At 49.2% G+C, this 15,592-nt stretch overlaps 1 protein-coding gene across 1 annotated transcript in view; it reads right to left on the minus strand.

Moving 5' to 3' along the window:
• Positions 1 to 434: 434 nt before the first annotated feature.
• cald1a (caldesmon 1a) overlaps positions 435 to 15,592 on the minus strand; it is a 35,710-nt gene continuing 20,552 nt past the window's right edge. Inside the window, exons 3-17 of the mRNA XM_047023286.1 lie at positions 12,483 to 12,626; positions 11,143 to 11,500; positions 10,994 to 11,038; positions 10,776 to 10,913; positions 10,572 to 10,607; positions 9,493 to 9,605; positions 9,003 to 9,273; positions 8,402 to 8,542; positions 7,082 to 7,125; positions 6,833 to 6,908; positions 6,601 to 6,741; positions 6,344 to 6,436; positions 4,698 to 4,766; positions 3,500 to 3,536; positions 435 to 2,298 (exon numbers count right to left, since the gene is read on the minus strand). Of these exons, the coding sequence (XP_046879242.1) occupies positions 2,285 to 2,298; positions 3,500 to 3,536; positions 4,698 to 4,766; positions 6,344 to 6,436; positions 6,601 to 6,741; positions 6,833 to 6,908; positions 7,082 to 7,125; positions 8,402 to 8,542; positions 9,003 to 9,273; positions 9,493 to 9,605; positions 10,572 to 10,607; positions 10,776 to 10,913; positions 10,994 to 11,038; positions 11,143 to 11,500; positions 12,483 to 12,626 (1,720 nt within the window). The 3' untranslated portion in view covers positions 435 to 2,284. The remainder of the gene's footprint in view (positions 2,299 to 3,499; positions 3,537 to 4,697; positions 4,767 to 6,343; positions 6,437 to 6,600; positions 6,742 to 6,832; positions 6,909 to 7,081; positions 7,126 to 8,401; positions 8,543 to 9,002; positions 9,274 to 9,492; positions 9,606 to 10,571; positions 10,608 to 10,775; positions 10,914 to 10,993; positions 11,039 to 11,142; positions 11,501 to 12,482; positions 12,627 to 15,592) is intronic.

Here is a 15,592-nt window from a genome sequence, read left to right on the forward strand (position 1 = left end):
TTCGTTTTCAAGAGAAGATCATCAAAGGTAGGCCATGTTATTTAAAAACCTTTCGGCTGCCGTTCCACCTGATTTTGTAGCCCTAACCTATATGTTAGTGTTTTGCAGAATGACTGGTCAATCTATACCAACGCAACGTCATTATGCACAATTACCGTAAAGACTGCAGCAAGGGCTGGCTCAAATTGTGCGTACTGACCAACACAATTTCATGTAGGCCTAATGCTGTGTGCGCGCAGTATCGTGTTTTTTTCTGACGAGTAATGGTCAGAGGTTCAAGGTTTAAGAATCACGGTTCTCTACTGGACAAGAGTACTACATTATCATTAGTATTTCAATGTTTCCCACCTAAAACCTTACATGTTGTTTTACAGTAGACAATGCATTGTCCTAAATTCCTTGAACGATATAATATATGGACAGATCGGGCAACATTTGAATATTTGTATGGTTTTATTTCTGTTGCTGGGTCAGCGGTACAATGTTTAAAACATTCATTCAGCATGGGTCAACCCATTACTGCCACCACACTAGAGGGGTCTGAACACTACAGATAGTGAGCACTACATAGGTTCATAGTTTCTACATATACATGCAGGTGTTTAACATGGAAATACAAAGACAGAAAGAGAAAAACATCAAATAGCAAAAATATGAAAAATAACATTATTATTAATATCACATACAGAAACACAACAAAAACGATTTTGGTCAGACTTCCCCCTTGCTGGACGCCAGAAGTCATGGAATGTGATTGTCACAGTTGTGTCATAGTATAGCGCAAATCATCGACCAATCGAATGCCTTTGACAACCTGCCACACCCTTAACCAAGCAAGTCATGCAATATTAATTCAATAAAATTAAAATGGAATGTGAAAGATAATTAACTAAATTACTGAAAGTGAAGTATAAAAAAAACTGCAGTTACCCAAATCGTCACTTAGTAAGTATCAGGCAACAGTACAGTGCAGAGGAGTACATTGCGCTTAAATGCTATAACCAGTGGTCAGATTACAAGGCCAAGAAGATGATTTAATGGTTTACAGTACTATGTAACTAGCCTGTGCCTATGTCTAAGGCTTCCAATGCCTAGACAAGCGTCCAATGCCTGGACAAGCTTCCAATGCCTAGACAAGCCAACAGAGACCAAACTGACTAATACCTAAGCTACAAAAGTGTAAAATAGTAGATCTATGACCATAGTGGATGGTTAAATCGTCCAGCTGGATCTGGTTCAGCTGGTGTACAGATCTGCAGTGGAAGAGATCCAAGGTTTCTCTGAGAGCAGAGCGTGTGTTCCCTCTGTGATGTCACTTCCTGCAGAAGTTCATCTCTTAAACCCAAAACGAGTGTGTAGGCAGAGGAATGTGTACGAAGTGGAATGTGTCTGTAAATTAAAAAGTTACAAACAACAGATATAAAAGTTACAAAAATAAGCTCAGAAAAAAAGACAAAAACGTAAAAAAAAAAAACATAAATTATAATGACAATAGTATAGTAAAAGCTATATTGGCCTTCTCAACGTTTCTATCATTTCTTTACTTTCCATTGATTTCCCCTTTCTTGATTGGTAGTCATTTTATGAGTACAAAAGCAAAACATTTAGAGTATAAAGCTGTAGTATAGGTTACAGTATGATTTTCATATATCAAAAACATGTATATGCTAACATATATTACTCAGACCATTGTTGCACTAATGATAATACATATAAAAGTGAAATAAGCTAGATCTAGAAGTGCTTCCTGTATGTCTGCATGTCCTGAATTGGTGACCAGGTATAAAATATCTATGAGTGAAGCTTCTGCCTGAAATATAAATAAAGGTGACGAGATGGAGTGTTTTTGATAGAGTGGATGTTGAACCCTCTTTGAAACACTGACACATGGAGTCATCTTTAAGAGCGATCTCTATCTCATCAAAACAAATGAAAGACGATTGAGGGTCAAGGGATACATCTAATTTAAATGTCAGTTTTTCTTTCTTTCTGCAGGTTTGAAATAAAATATTTTTCTCAACAAAAAAAAAAAAGAAAAAAAAAGAATATCATAGAATCATAAATGTCCAAATTTCACAGCATTTAGTTTTCTTTTAGAAAGGTCAATTCAATGTGCAAAGGTGGTGTGCTGTGATGGTTGGTTCCCAGCACAAGTCCTGGATGTGACTTGTCTCCTCTCCTCTGCAGGGGTGGCTGGGACAAGGAGGGCAGCTTTGGTTACATGCACGTAGTAAAGAAAAGTCTAGGATTGTCTTGGTCCCGCCTGCATCATCGCTCTGAAGCATTAGTGTCCCATGCCTGATGACAGAAGGTAAGCAGAAAGAGACAAGTCTATCACACCACATGCCGGACACCAGTAATGCTGCAGAATACTCTGCCCTGGGCAGCCCGGGAGGTCACCATGTCAATCCCCCCCACATCAGACCCCAAGGAGCACTTGATTTATCTCACCTCCCATGCAGAGGTTGCCCCACACACTGGGACATCAGTATTACACTGGCTGAATTGCATCTGACATGGATTTTGCCTGGAACTATTACTTTGCTTTCTTTTTCTCAGTTTGAGTTAAGCTGCCTGTCATTATTGCCTAGGTAACAGTAGATCATGTGTTGTAGTCCTAGATACAATGGGATAGTGTGTGTGTGGATTTGGTGTGAGATTCCCCTGGGGTCCTAGCCTCGGCTCCCATGTAAATAACTGACAAACATGTTGTCCTTCACTCATCAACACCCTATGTAAGATGAGCCTCGGTCAAATGTGAGTGAGTGCATGTGTCTGAGTGTGTACGTCTTGGCATACAGTATGTGTGCGTGTCTGTAAGTCTTCAACTACTTGGGCAAATGTTCCAAGACTGACCCAAACAGAAGCCCATCTTCTGCACACGTTTAATGTATCCCTCCCCCGCTGGTCTGCCTGCATGCTGATGGGGTAGCATGGCCTGCTAATCTCCTACAAGCCCACCTCCTAATGTGACAATTCAGCAGGTGGCCCAGCTGCACACCCAGCCAGGCAAGCTGTCTCCAGCCCCGGGCCCAGGAACAGACACTAGGTCAGGGACGGGAGTAGGCCGGGTGGGGGGGTGTGAACGACACATTACAGAGGCACGTACGGTATCCCTGAAGGCCGAACTGCTTGGGGAGGGTGGGGGGGGGGTGGGGGGGGGGTCGGAACTCAGGGGCTGTAAAAAATAGCAAACAATGCCAGCGTGGCATCTGAACACAGCAGAGCCAGCAGAAGCTTGCGGCATGGCCTGGTGATTTACTACAGGCTGGGCCCTGGGGGGGGGTAGGAGGAGAGGGGGGTAGATATGACTGCAGGGACACATGCCGGTCTGTAAATTATACCAGACCCCCCCGTTCCTGTCATGTCGGGTTCACCATAACCTCTGTCCTTCTGGCTTCTGTTCGTGAAACACATTAGATAACACTCTCTTTTTACATTCTCTCTCTCCTTCTCTCCTCATTTCTATTTTTCTTTTAAAGAACCTAAAAGGACTCACCGTTGGTGACTGATTTAGCCTCTCCTCGGCCTGACACCTGTCAGAGAGAGAGACAGAGAGACAGAGAGAGACAGAGAGAGAGAGAGACAGAGAGAGAGAGACAGAGAGAGAGAGAGAGAGAGACAGACAGAGAGAGAGAGAGACAGAGAGAGAGAGAGAGACAGAGAGAGAGAGAGAGAGACAGAGAGAGAGAGAGACAGACAGAGAGAGACAGAGAGAGAGAGAGACGGATGGAGAAAGTTATAGAGAGCAGAAACCCCAAACAGTAGAGTTTTTAGCAGTTGTTTCAGACACAGCGTTTCTGAGTGAACTGGGACCTTTACAGAGCCCAGTGCTGGAGCCACACCCACAGCATCTCTAGCAGGAACAAACCTTTATCCATCCAATGCCTCACTTGGCCTCCCTGTTCTTTATATCACGCTAACTAACCATTAAGTGATGTCTATTCCTTGCCTGGCAGGCTTGCAATACCTCCAGCACCTCTAACACAGAACACTGCCAGGATGAGGGCCCTAGGACCAGAACCTGTCCTGACTGATGCCTGAAAAGGAAGGAGTTGGATGGCGGGCATATTCTAGACACAGTAGCCTCCAATGGACATGGTTGGCTATAAAGGGGTCTCTATGAACACCATAAGCAGGGCTGTGGTGTCGCCCGGGACAAAGCGTGGAAGCCAGGACACATACGGAACGTGGATAAAAATAGGAGACATCTCAGAGAGCAGCCGTTTGTGTGGAAGCACCTGTGAAACCGCCTCAGAGCAGCAGACAGGTTGAGAGCAGAGAGTGCAGGGCCCATGGGGGACTGGCTAACACACAGGAGAGGAGCACCTTTCACCTGCAGCCAGTGAGCAGTGGAGGCAGAAGCACAGTTGTGACACTGTTGATCTAGACCAGGTGTGGGGCAGGGAGGAGAAGGGTCTTTTTTTGAATGTATTTTTTACCTCTGCAGGCTTTCCAGATTGAAGAGAAGTCAACTAGCTAAGAGACATCTTTAAAAACAAAAAGAAAAGCAACAAAAGGTTATTCCCCTTTGCTGAGAAACATACTGGTCTCAGAGTCAGTTGACAAACAAAACCATTTGTCATGTCACATGATCTGGTCAGCCTCCTCAGAGCTCCGAACTGATTCTCCACGCACAGAGAGATGTTTCTGGGAGAAAGTGAATGTGAGTGTGTGTGTGTGTGAGAGCTCTTTACCTTGGTAGGAGAAGCTCCTTTGTTTTCCCATAGACTCCGTTTGTTGGTGACATCACCCGGCTTTAGGTCCTGGATGAGGGGAAGGGATGGAAAGAGAGAAAGAGAGAGAGAGAAAAAAGAGAGGGGGGGGGGAGGGAATACAACTCTTATCACACTGGGACAAGTTTAAAGAAACTTGGACTGAAATTTTGGAAAGAAAAGTTATTTGGCTTTATCTACAATACCTTTGGCGCCTAGAAAGGTTTTGACAGAGCAGAGGACAGAGAGGTCCAATGGGAAGAGAAGCTGACAGAGACTATCAAGGAGATAGCTAGCAGAGAAGAAGAAAGGACACACACAAGTTATAACAGTGCATTTCTGACAGTCATTGCTTCAGATGCTTTGACCACTAGAGGGAGACAGATATCCACGCACATTTGAAGCCAGACTTCACTTTCCCACAATCCCTTTCACAGTTATGTGGAACCATCAACAGCTACACACAAGACTGAGTCAGGTGTCATGTTACTGCAGATCCGACCACGCTCGCTCGCTCCTCCAGCAACCCCGTATCACCATAGTAACAGGGCCTCTGGTGGCCACGAGTGGTATCACGTGAAGAGAAAGGTCCAGCATGGTCACTGTGCTAGGCAGGGCTCTGCTTGTTCCCATTCATATATCCTCGTACCTCAGACTGTCTGCGCCGGTATGAACATACAGGCAGCTAAAAACCTCAACGCCTTCAAATAAACACAGACTCTGGAGTGATCTACAGTCCAGGACAAGGGCAAGTGAAGAGGAGGTATGGACGTGTTGGAACGAGGCCAGACCCAAGGAATGCATTGCAGTTCTTGGGTACAGGACTGAGGTAAGGTTTGGTATGGATGTATTGGAATGTGGCCATTTCCAGAGAACAGTGTCAGAGGTGGATTCTTCTGTCTGGCCTGGTCTCTGATAACCTGCATGTGATCCAGACAGCACCCACAGAGCTAGTGCTAAGCTAACACCACAACGGATATGGGACTATATATCACATACTCTGATGACAAGACGTGTAATACCTTCTGCCCTGATAGCTCTGGGGAGGGTCTATGATTTATGTCCACCAGGGGGAGACAGACCACATCTAGCACCCAGGCCAACCAGCAGTGCGCTATCAGGTGATTACAGCTCCATGCATCATGAGGACAAGGCAGCTCCCAGTGATAGAGTCAGACCATGGAAGATAAAGTGGATGTTAAGCTCCATATCTCATCATTACGTCCACAGCTGTGATGCCTGGTCTATGTACGCCTGTTGCCGCTACAGGTTTAAGAGACAGTGAGATCACCACACACAAGCTGACCTAGCACTTTTGGAGGGGTTTTATAACATAGTGGATCACTGCCTGCTTCAGCCGAGGCCCACTTGAAGTGTTCAAACCTCCAGCCAACACACACTGCAAAACGTGACCATTTCCAGTACACCTCACATACGACAAGGTAACATGACGGCCAGCCTCCTATGTGTGCGCGACTCCACACCTCCTTCATCGTGTGAGAGTGACTGCAGCATGCAGGGAACTGTGAGGATGGGTTGACCTATGCAGTTTACTGCAGTGGGAGAGGACGAGGAAATATGTTTCCCACAGTTCAGACAGGATAGGGGTTGCCGTGGCGACGACCTACCGCCGGCCGGCCTCCTGGGGTCTTGCTCTCGGGGGTTTTGTTCAGCCAGTCGTTGATGCGGCCGGCCACGCCTATCTTCATCCCAGCTGCTTCCTGTTTGGGGAGGAGACGGGGGGGGGTCGAAGGTCAGAGACGCCTGGTCGTCATCGACAACGGGGGCCGAACAGGAAGCGGCAGTCAAATGTGCCCCTTCCTCTGCTCCCCTCCCTCCCACACACACTCAGACACACACACACACACACACACACCAAACCTACCTTGAAGGTTCCCCCTGCCCCCCCAGGGGAGGTGAACGCGTTGCCCTTCTCCCACATGCTCTTGATGTTGCGGATGCCATCTGTGACCATGGGCAGGTCCACCGCCCCGGAGCGAGGGGAGCGAGAGTCCTTGTTCTCCCTCTGGAGGAGGGAGGAGGAGAGAGGGGCAGACAAAGGGTCAGCCTGGGTGGTGGGCCCTGGATGATGACAGTGCTGGTGATGCTGCTCCTACCTGGGCTGCTGAGGTGTACTGCTCCAGCCTGTTGCCGATCTTAGACACCACAGGGGAGTGGGCCAGCTTCAGAGAGCTGCGCACACACACACACACACACACGGTCACACGCACGGTCAGACAAACAGTCACACACGCACGGTCACGCACAAAGGCATACAACACACAGTTAGATAAGGAGTAGAGCCAGCATGGTGTGACTGGTGTTTTGCACTGCTGCAGTGTGGTGTCAGAGTGGAGTGTGTTCACCTTTTCTGGGCCGACTTGTTCAGGAACTCTGCCCTCTCACCAATCTGGGAGGAGAGGTCAGAGGAAAGACGTCAATGAGGAGTCAGTGCATACCCACGCATGCACACACAAACACACACACACTCACACACACCAACGCAAACACTGTTGACTGACAGCTCTCTGGTATGGTTAGCTGACTGTCTGTTTGACTGCCCAGTGTGTGAATCTCCCAGGCCATACTTGTGAGAATGTCAGGCTGCTGTTCATGACAGACCACCTACAGGGCTGGGACAGGGGCAACACAAGTACCCCTGGAGGAAAATACCACCATCCCACGACCCCCTCCCCCCATCCGCCCACAACCCACCCCCCATCTCCCCTCGGAGGTGGAGCCCCTACATCTCCTCTGCTGGGTTGTGGGAGTTGGTGCTGTGGGAGTTCCTAAAATACCCCGGTCAGGAAGTTGCCCATTCTCATGCATGCTGTGTGGTGCTGCAGGCGTACGAAGGCGCTTCCAGTTATCCTATTAACCCTAATCGTTTTCCTGCATCCGCGTAAGCCTGATCCTACTGAGAGACTGGGCTGTTAGTATCTATCCAGCTTCACTCAACAGCAGTTCCAGCTTATGGAACCCTGTGTCCTCGGACTGTTCTAGAACACAGAGGAGGGTTTTCACCCCAGGAAGCTATCATAGACAACATGGAGTTGTAGTTTACGTCTACGGATGGGCTTTCAGTGCAGAGACAGATGACCGAGAACAGTTACAGACACACCACTGCATCACAGCACAAACAAGATCAACATATCACTTTGGGGTGTGTTCACCTTTAGGAAAACATGAGTAAAAAGTGAACTGCAGAAGAAACACACACAAACAGCTGTACCTACAGTAAACATGACGACAAAGTAAAGCTGTGAGGAGGAATAGGAGCAGGACAAGGTTAATGTTTACCCACACAACAACCAAACACACATAGCTAAACCTAATCATGGAGCCTCAACAAGCACACAAGCCAGAGAGGTTAGGCTAGCCAGCACAACCAGATGGTCATTACAGCTAAATGGCAGTAATGTGATTTTCTCCTCTCCTCTGTGAATCCCCCCCGGGTTTCACGGCGTGAGAGCTGATTCGAAGTTGGACTGTTCACTCACATCTAAGTGGATTAAACCCACATTTCCATGACAAATATTTATTGCCACAGCGATTGGGTTGGGGTTTCAGGTTTCTGTTGCAGGGTTAGAACAAATACGACGTCTACAGAGAAGACAGCAAATGCAGGGCCCTGTGAGGGCGTGGCCAGACGGGTCACAGAGGGCTGGAGGGGGGGGGGGTCTGACCTTGAGAGACGACCCTCTGGGACTGACACACTTGAAGGGCTTGGCCTCTCCTCCCTCCATCGTGTCCTCCACCTTCTGCCTCTTCTCCGCTGCCTCGGCTCTCCTCCTCTCGATCTCCTCCTTCATCCTCCTCTTCTCCTCCTGATGGACGACACAGGGAGGCAAACAGTCACTCGCTGCCAGGATTCAACTCGTCCCCACACAAACACACACACACACGCTAAGCTAGCTGCTGTACGCGAGTATGAGGTCATGGTGAAGCGGAGAGAAGGATGGCAGACAGACAGGAGAGTTATCGCCTGCACACGGAGGGGGGAGGACAGATAAGTCTGAAGAACAGCAAGATGATGTCACGGGGAAGCTGGACGAACGGAGAGGAGTGGCTGTTATCTCCACCAGGTGTTACACAGAACACCACTTTATCTAGCTCACTGTCTGGGGAGAGAGAGGGAGAGAGAGGGAGAGAGAGGGAGGAAGAAACAGAAGGTAAAAGAACAGGGAAAGAGAGGAAAAGAACAAGAGGGGCAGAAGAAAAAGAGAGAAAGAGAGAGAGAGAAGGAAGAAGACAGTAGAGAGAGAGAGGTTTGCTTCTCGTCCTCACCTCCTCTCGTGCCTTTCTCTCCTCATCCTCCTGCTTCTTCTGCCTCTCCTCCTCCTCCAGAACCTTCCTCCTCTCCTCCCTCCTCTTCTTCAGCTCCTCCAGCTCCTGCTCCGCCTCCTGCTGCTTCTGCCTCATCCGCTCAAACTCCTCCACCTCCGCGTCGTCACGGCGACGCTTCAGCTCCTCCAGCTTGCGCTCCGCCTCCTGCCGGGTGGCAGCGTCGTCTGGATCCTCCCCCACCCCCGGCTCGGGGCCGCGCATGCTGCCGCGACTGCACACACACACACACACACCCCTTTACTCAGGTGTCAGTACGTGTAGGGTTTCAGTCCACAGTGTCCTTTTCCTCTGTCAGGTGAGTTAGGTGACCCGTGTCAAAGACAGCAGTTTTGCCCCAGGACACTTGCTGTGTGTGTGTGTGTCTGAGTGTGTCTGAGTGTGTGTGTGGGATGTGTGTTGTCATGTCGCCATCGCCACTGAGACTCCGCACCTGAGGGTTCTCTCTGGTTTCCTGTTCTGCATGGGCGGAGTCTCCTCATGCAGGCCTCCGTTCTGCTTCCTCTGCCACTCCCCCTGCTCCCTGGCCCCGCCCCTCTGGGACACCTGCAGCAACAGAACCAGCCAATCAACAAGCAGCGGAGGAAGGTCATCCAATGTTCGGGAGCAACAGTGGTTCCACACGGTGACACACATGGAGCAAAGCAAGGGTGTATGTGTGTGAGTGTGTTTGTGTGTGTGTTTGTGTGAGTGTGTGTGAGAGGTATTATGCAGAATCTCAGGCCACATGAGCCAGCCCCTACTCCAGAGTAACTAGCAGGTCATGTACTCTAACAGTGTATTCCCCCCCCCCAAGTCACAGTCACCCCATCCCTTCCTCCCTGCTTCCTAAATAGAGCTGTCAAGTTTGAAGCTGTCTGCATTGGCACTCTCTCTGCTTAAGAGCATGTACCTGCTTGTTACCAAATGACTTGATTACATGTATATCAACCCCGTGTGTAGTTACAGTAGCATACAGTACTAATTATAAAACTCAAAACTTGAAATGCAGACTTGAAATATGGAGTCAACTACTTCCCCTTAGTTACCATGGAGTCGAGGCAGAACACAACAGAGGCAGACATGCAGCACACTGTGACCGAGACCGCACCCTAACCACTCATGGCATGGCCTGAGAACGCCATTACAGATGACCACACGGTCGTGACCACACCTTCTCGCGCAGGCTCCGTAACCACCACAGCAAACCACACGGTGAACACGGACAACTTCACTGTCTGGGAGAGGTCTGTTCACCCTGCCTGGAGCTGGGGCTGGGGGCGAGGGGGGGGGGGGGTGGTCCACAGATGAAGACCAGCCCTGGGATAGAGACGCCAGTCTGGGAACCATATCAATGAGTTCTGGTCTGGGTCTGGGCTCAATACTATGAATTGAGGTTTCCCGTAGTCAGTTGATATGGGTTGAACCCTGCTTCTAATGCTGTTGGTGCACAGAGTGAACAGGGCTGGCCCTCATCCAGACTGGGAAGTTCTCCTGGGTGCTGTCACACCTCTCCACACCCTGATGTCTTACCAGGCCCACGCCATTCTCTGCTCTCTCACAGTCCTCCTCCTGCTCTCTGGCTCGTATCCTGCCCTCCCTCTTCTCTCCCACTTCCTGCAGTGTCTCCTCCTCTTTAACCTCCTCGTCCTCCTCCTCCTTGTCTATCCCCTCCACCTCATCTTCCTCCTTCTCTATCCCCTCCTCCTCTTCCTCATTCTCTATCCCCTCCTCCTCCTCTTCCTCCTTCTCTATCCCCTCCTCCTCCTCTTCCTCATTCTCTATCCTCTCCTCCTCCTCTTCCTCCTCATCTGACTCATGCTGATCTGGGATCTGTTCTAATGCTGAGTTAGAGTTCAGCTGTTGTTGTTGGTCCTGGGGGGAGAATGACAGAGACTCAAAAAGGATCACCATCCCAGCAGGCCTCAGCCACATCAACCAACCAACAACTGTACCTCGTTTTGCATGTGTGACATGTTAGTTTTCTCCTCACAGGACTCCTACGGGGGTAAACAAGGAGTTGGAACATGTTTACAAAACAAACGTGGACAAGCTAAAAGCCACATGTCAACGCAGGGGATGACCGAGAGACCAATAGACTGACCTGCTCTCTCATATAAGACCTGCTGGGCTTTTCCTCCTCCACTTCTTCTTTCTCCTCCTCTTCCTCTGGGACAGCCTCCTCCTCCTCCTTCTCTTCCTCCTCCTCCTCTCTGCCCCGCGTCATCGTCATCTTCCTCCCCTGCTCTTCCTCCTCTTCGTTGTCGTGGTAGCGCCCCCTGCGTCCGAGCGGCCTCTCCTCTTCGGCGCTGTTGGCCGCCGCGTCGTTGTCGGGGGCGTCCGCCCCCTGTTGTCTGTCCTGCGCCTCCTTCAGGCGGCGCAGGCGTCGCTCCTCCCTCTTGGCCATGCGCTCCATCAGAGCCTGCTCCTCGTCATCTCCACCTCCGGAACTCTCCGTCACGCTGAGGAGAGGGAGAGATCACGCCTCAGTCACAAGATACACACGTGCATACACACAGGCTGGGAACACGCCCCTGTACACACACCCACACACAAGCCCAGATACTCACACACCTCAAGGTGTGAAATCTGGTCTGTTATTCATACAGTGGATCTGTTGGAATTTGTTTGTGAACTAAGAGCTCCAGCAGTTCTCATGATGTCAGCAGTGAGGCTGGTAGAAGGTAGTGTGTGAGTCTGTAGCAGGTGCTTCTGATAAGCACAAGGTCACTAGAGGATATTGTGAAGGGATTGTATGTCCACTCTGCATAGTTTCCCGGGGCACCATCTCTGACCAAACAATGTTTTCACACTCGCTGCCTGTCATAAGTGTGAACTATAGAACAGAGAGAGTGAGAGAGAGAGTCTAAGACCTGTAACATCATTGACATTGCTAGAACAGCAATAACGTAGATATGCTGACCCAACTGTTTGCCTAACGTTAGCATATCGCCAGCACACAATCAACAATAGCAGAGCTGCCTCTGATGCAGCAGATCACACAGTCCCAGGCCTGTTCCACAGCCACCGGATATGTGTGTGTGTGTGTCTGTGTGACCTCACTGGTAGGAAACGCTGATACTACAAAGCTGTTTTTGTCTGTCTGGATGTCAGACATCTCCCACCATGTCCATGTCCCACTGTCAATGACCTCATCTGGGCAGGGCCGAGGGCGGGGCTTCAGCTGTGTTATCTTTGATTGACAGCCAGAGGTCTGTAGATAATAGAGAGCCTGAGTCGGCTCACAAATTTTTTTGGGGGGGGTACGAGTACGAAAGTCACAAGACTGGGTTTTCTGTGATTGGGCTCTGTTTCACCTGACCTCCTGATGTTGCTGCTCCCCATGTGGATCAGGGTTACACACGCATCTATTATTAACAACCTCCCAGCCCTGTAAGGCCGAGGGTAGCCCTATGTGTGTGTGTGTGTGTGTATTATTAATACCTGTGGCTGTTGTTTATCGCCAAGGTGTCTGTTTGCCCGCTAGACTCCTCCCCCTCCCTGCTCTTCATCCTCTCCTGGCGCGCCCTTCGTCTCCTCTCCCGGGACGCCTCTTCCTCATCCTCATCATTTCTCTGGTAGGCCACTCTGGGAGAGACAGAGAGAGATCATGCAGCTGACTCCACATGTATGGCCATTCAAAAGAGCAGAGAGAGAGAGTGCCGCCTGGGTGTATTCTCCCTCGTCCTCCTCCTGAGGTCAGGCACAGACATGGGCTGAGCACGCTGACAGAAGCCTGAGCTGGGGCCAGGTGTGGAGCCACAGACCAGAGGTGATCCTGGGGTTCTGGCCCGAGAACCGGTACTGGAACGTTGACATAATAGAACTGTCAACACCCAGATTCCACCTAGGGGACCCTGATGTCACCACATCAGACTTCTCCCACTCCTTCACACTACTTATGGTGGGTGTGTGTGTGTGGGGTGGGGGGGGGGGGGGGGGAGTACAAGTATCTGTACGAGTCAGCACGTATGCATGTGTGTTTCTGGGCCCTCAAATATAGATATAAACTCCCTTATCAATCTGACACAATGGAGCTAGTAAGAAGCAAACACATCAAAACCAGATCTGGAACATCAAACCCAGACCGTCTATACTAAAACCTGATCTTTCATAGCAAAATCTGATGTTTCACATCAAAACCAGATCTTTCACAAAAAAACCTAGATATTTCCCAACAGTTTCAATTGTCTCTGTAGCAGAATCCGTCATGGGCACTATGGGCAGGCTGTGTTCCCAGTGCTGTTGGAGTAGACCCAGCAGTTCCAGAGAGAACCCGTCTCTGGAGAACAGTCCCCCAAACAGTGGAGGTGTCCTGGGAAACAGACAAGCCCAGGCCCCAACAGAACAGACAAACCCTCCATGGAGAAGCAGGGGGGGGGGGGGGGGGGGGGGGGGGGGTTAAGAGGCTCTCTGGAAGGACAACAAGAACAAGCCGCTCAGAAGTGAATCAGCATTCCTGTCCATCACTTCTCTGGGCCTGTGGACGGGCAGACCAGAGAAGGCCTCCATGTAATATCCGCCTGCCCACGACCTCCTGGAGACCTGCATGAGAGATACACATCTCTGGGAAGAATGTAGGTCCAGGGGTGAGGGAGGAGAGATGGGGGATGAGAGATCGAGACAGATGGAGAGAGACATGTCGAGAGAGAGAGAGATGTCGAGAGAGAGAGAGAAGAGAAGAGAGCGAGAGAGTACATATATGAAAGCAAGCATAGGCCAGCTGAGATCTTATCCTATATTCCAGATAATACATCTCCGTCTGCAGTCGGAGTCTGAGAGGCCAGTCTGTTTAATAACCAGCAGGTAGGCACGTCTGTCTGTACAGCGACAGTCATCTCTCATTGGGTGGTCTGTCTCGGACTGGAGCTTTCTGTTGAGGCGGCGACAGACAGTTAATAACATGCTTCACACACCTCAGCTGCAGCACTCTCTCCTTCTCTTCCACACGGCCGGAGAGGAACGACTTATGTAAGTTGTCGTCACCAACATGTTGAGCATGTGGAAACAATACTGGGGCTGGAAACCAACTTAATTGTTTTATGACATGTCTACTCTGTGCTCACATTCCCCCCCAGTAAACAGATCTGTGTTTGCTTAACTGCCCCAAACCTACACTTGCGACTACGTTCTGTTTCATAATGCGAACAATAAAGTTGATTTAGGACTAACGCTAGGGCCAGTAAACCCCTCCTTAACGACACTCACTACAAAACTTCCAGTCAACACACAGCCACTCAGCGGAAACATTAGCAGAAATATGTCCAAATATTTTCTTTACAGCAAAACATCTCAGAAATGTTAAGAGAAAACATTTTAGGCAGCGAGAGCCCCATGAGAAAAGACTTCTTCACCTCCCCGAGACGAGAGAGGGGAAGAAAGAGGGGGGAGGGGGATGGAGAGAGCAATAGAGGAGAGAGGGAGAAGGAAGAAAGCACTCAGAGGGTGAGGAGAGGGGGAGGAGGGACAGGGGGAGAGAGGGCGTACCCTATCAGACATTCTGACCCATTCCCACGCTTCCCCCAGTAACTAAGCCACTTTCCTTCCTCCATAGACCAAGCCCAGAGAGAAGCGGGCCCAGAGAGAAGCAGGCCCAGAGAACAGAGGGAAGAGGTGAGAGGAGGAGGCCTACAGGGGACAGAGAAGGACAGGAAGAGAGGAGAGGGTTCCGGGTTGAAAACTTGGATGACAGCAAATTTCCTTCTTCTTAATTCGGATGAAACCGATGTTCAAATTTTTGGCCCAAAAAAACACAGAAATAATTTATCCAATCTGACCTTAGACTTAAACGGCGTCAAAGTATCTCAAAGCCAGCTGGTAAAAAATCTAGGAGTCACATTGGACCCAGACCTTTCGTTTGAGTACCATATTAAGCAAATCACCAGAACCGCATTTTTCCATCAACGTAATATTTTCCAAAATACGAAAATTCCTCTCAAAGGATGATGCTGAAAAACTAATACATGCTTTTGTTACGTCCCGATTGGACTACTGCAATGTGTTGTTCTCTGGCCTCCCAATTACCTACCTAAAAAATTTACAGCGGCTGCAAAATGCTGCTGCTAGATTATTGACTAAAACAAGAAAGTTTGATCATATAATATCTACTCTTATCTCTTTACACTGGCTCCCTATCCAAGCCAGAGCTGATTTCAAAGTTTTACTACTAACTTACAAATCTCTGCATGGATTGGCACCACTGTACCTCTCCGGTCTCCTTGCACCCTATTGCCCCGCTAGGACTCTAAGATCTCAAGATGCTGGCTATCTGGTACCCAAAGTTAAGAAAAAAACAGCTGGAGGTGGGGCGTTCTCATATAGAGCACCTCTTCTCTGGAACAAATTACCCGTCTCAATTAAGGAGGCTGATACTGTTTCGACATTTAAAACTAGATTAAAAACTGTGTTTAGTCAATTCTATGATTGTTCAAGGGAAGTATTTGTGTACTTTCTATGTAAACCTGGGGTATGTGCTTGCCTATGTGTGTATCACATGTCACTTTTAAATAGTAATTATAGCTTATGTTTACATTGCCCATCTAGATGTTACTAAT

The sequence above is a fragment of the Hypomesus transpacificus genome, chromosome 7 (assembly GCF_021917145.1).
Source record: "Hypomesus transpacificus isolate Combined female chromosome 7, fHypTra1, whole genome shotgun sequence".
Classification (NCBI taxonomy): Eukaryota; Metazoa; Chordata; class Actinopteri; order Osmeriformes; family Osmeridae; genus Hypomesus; species Hypomesus transpacificus.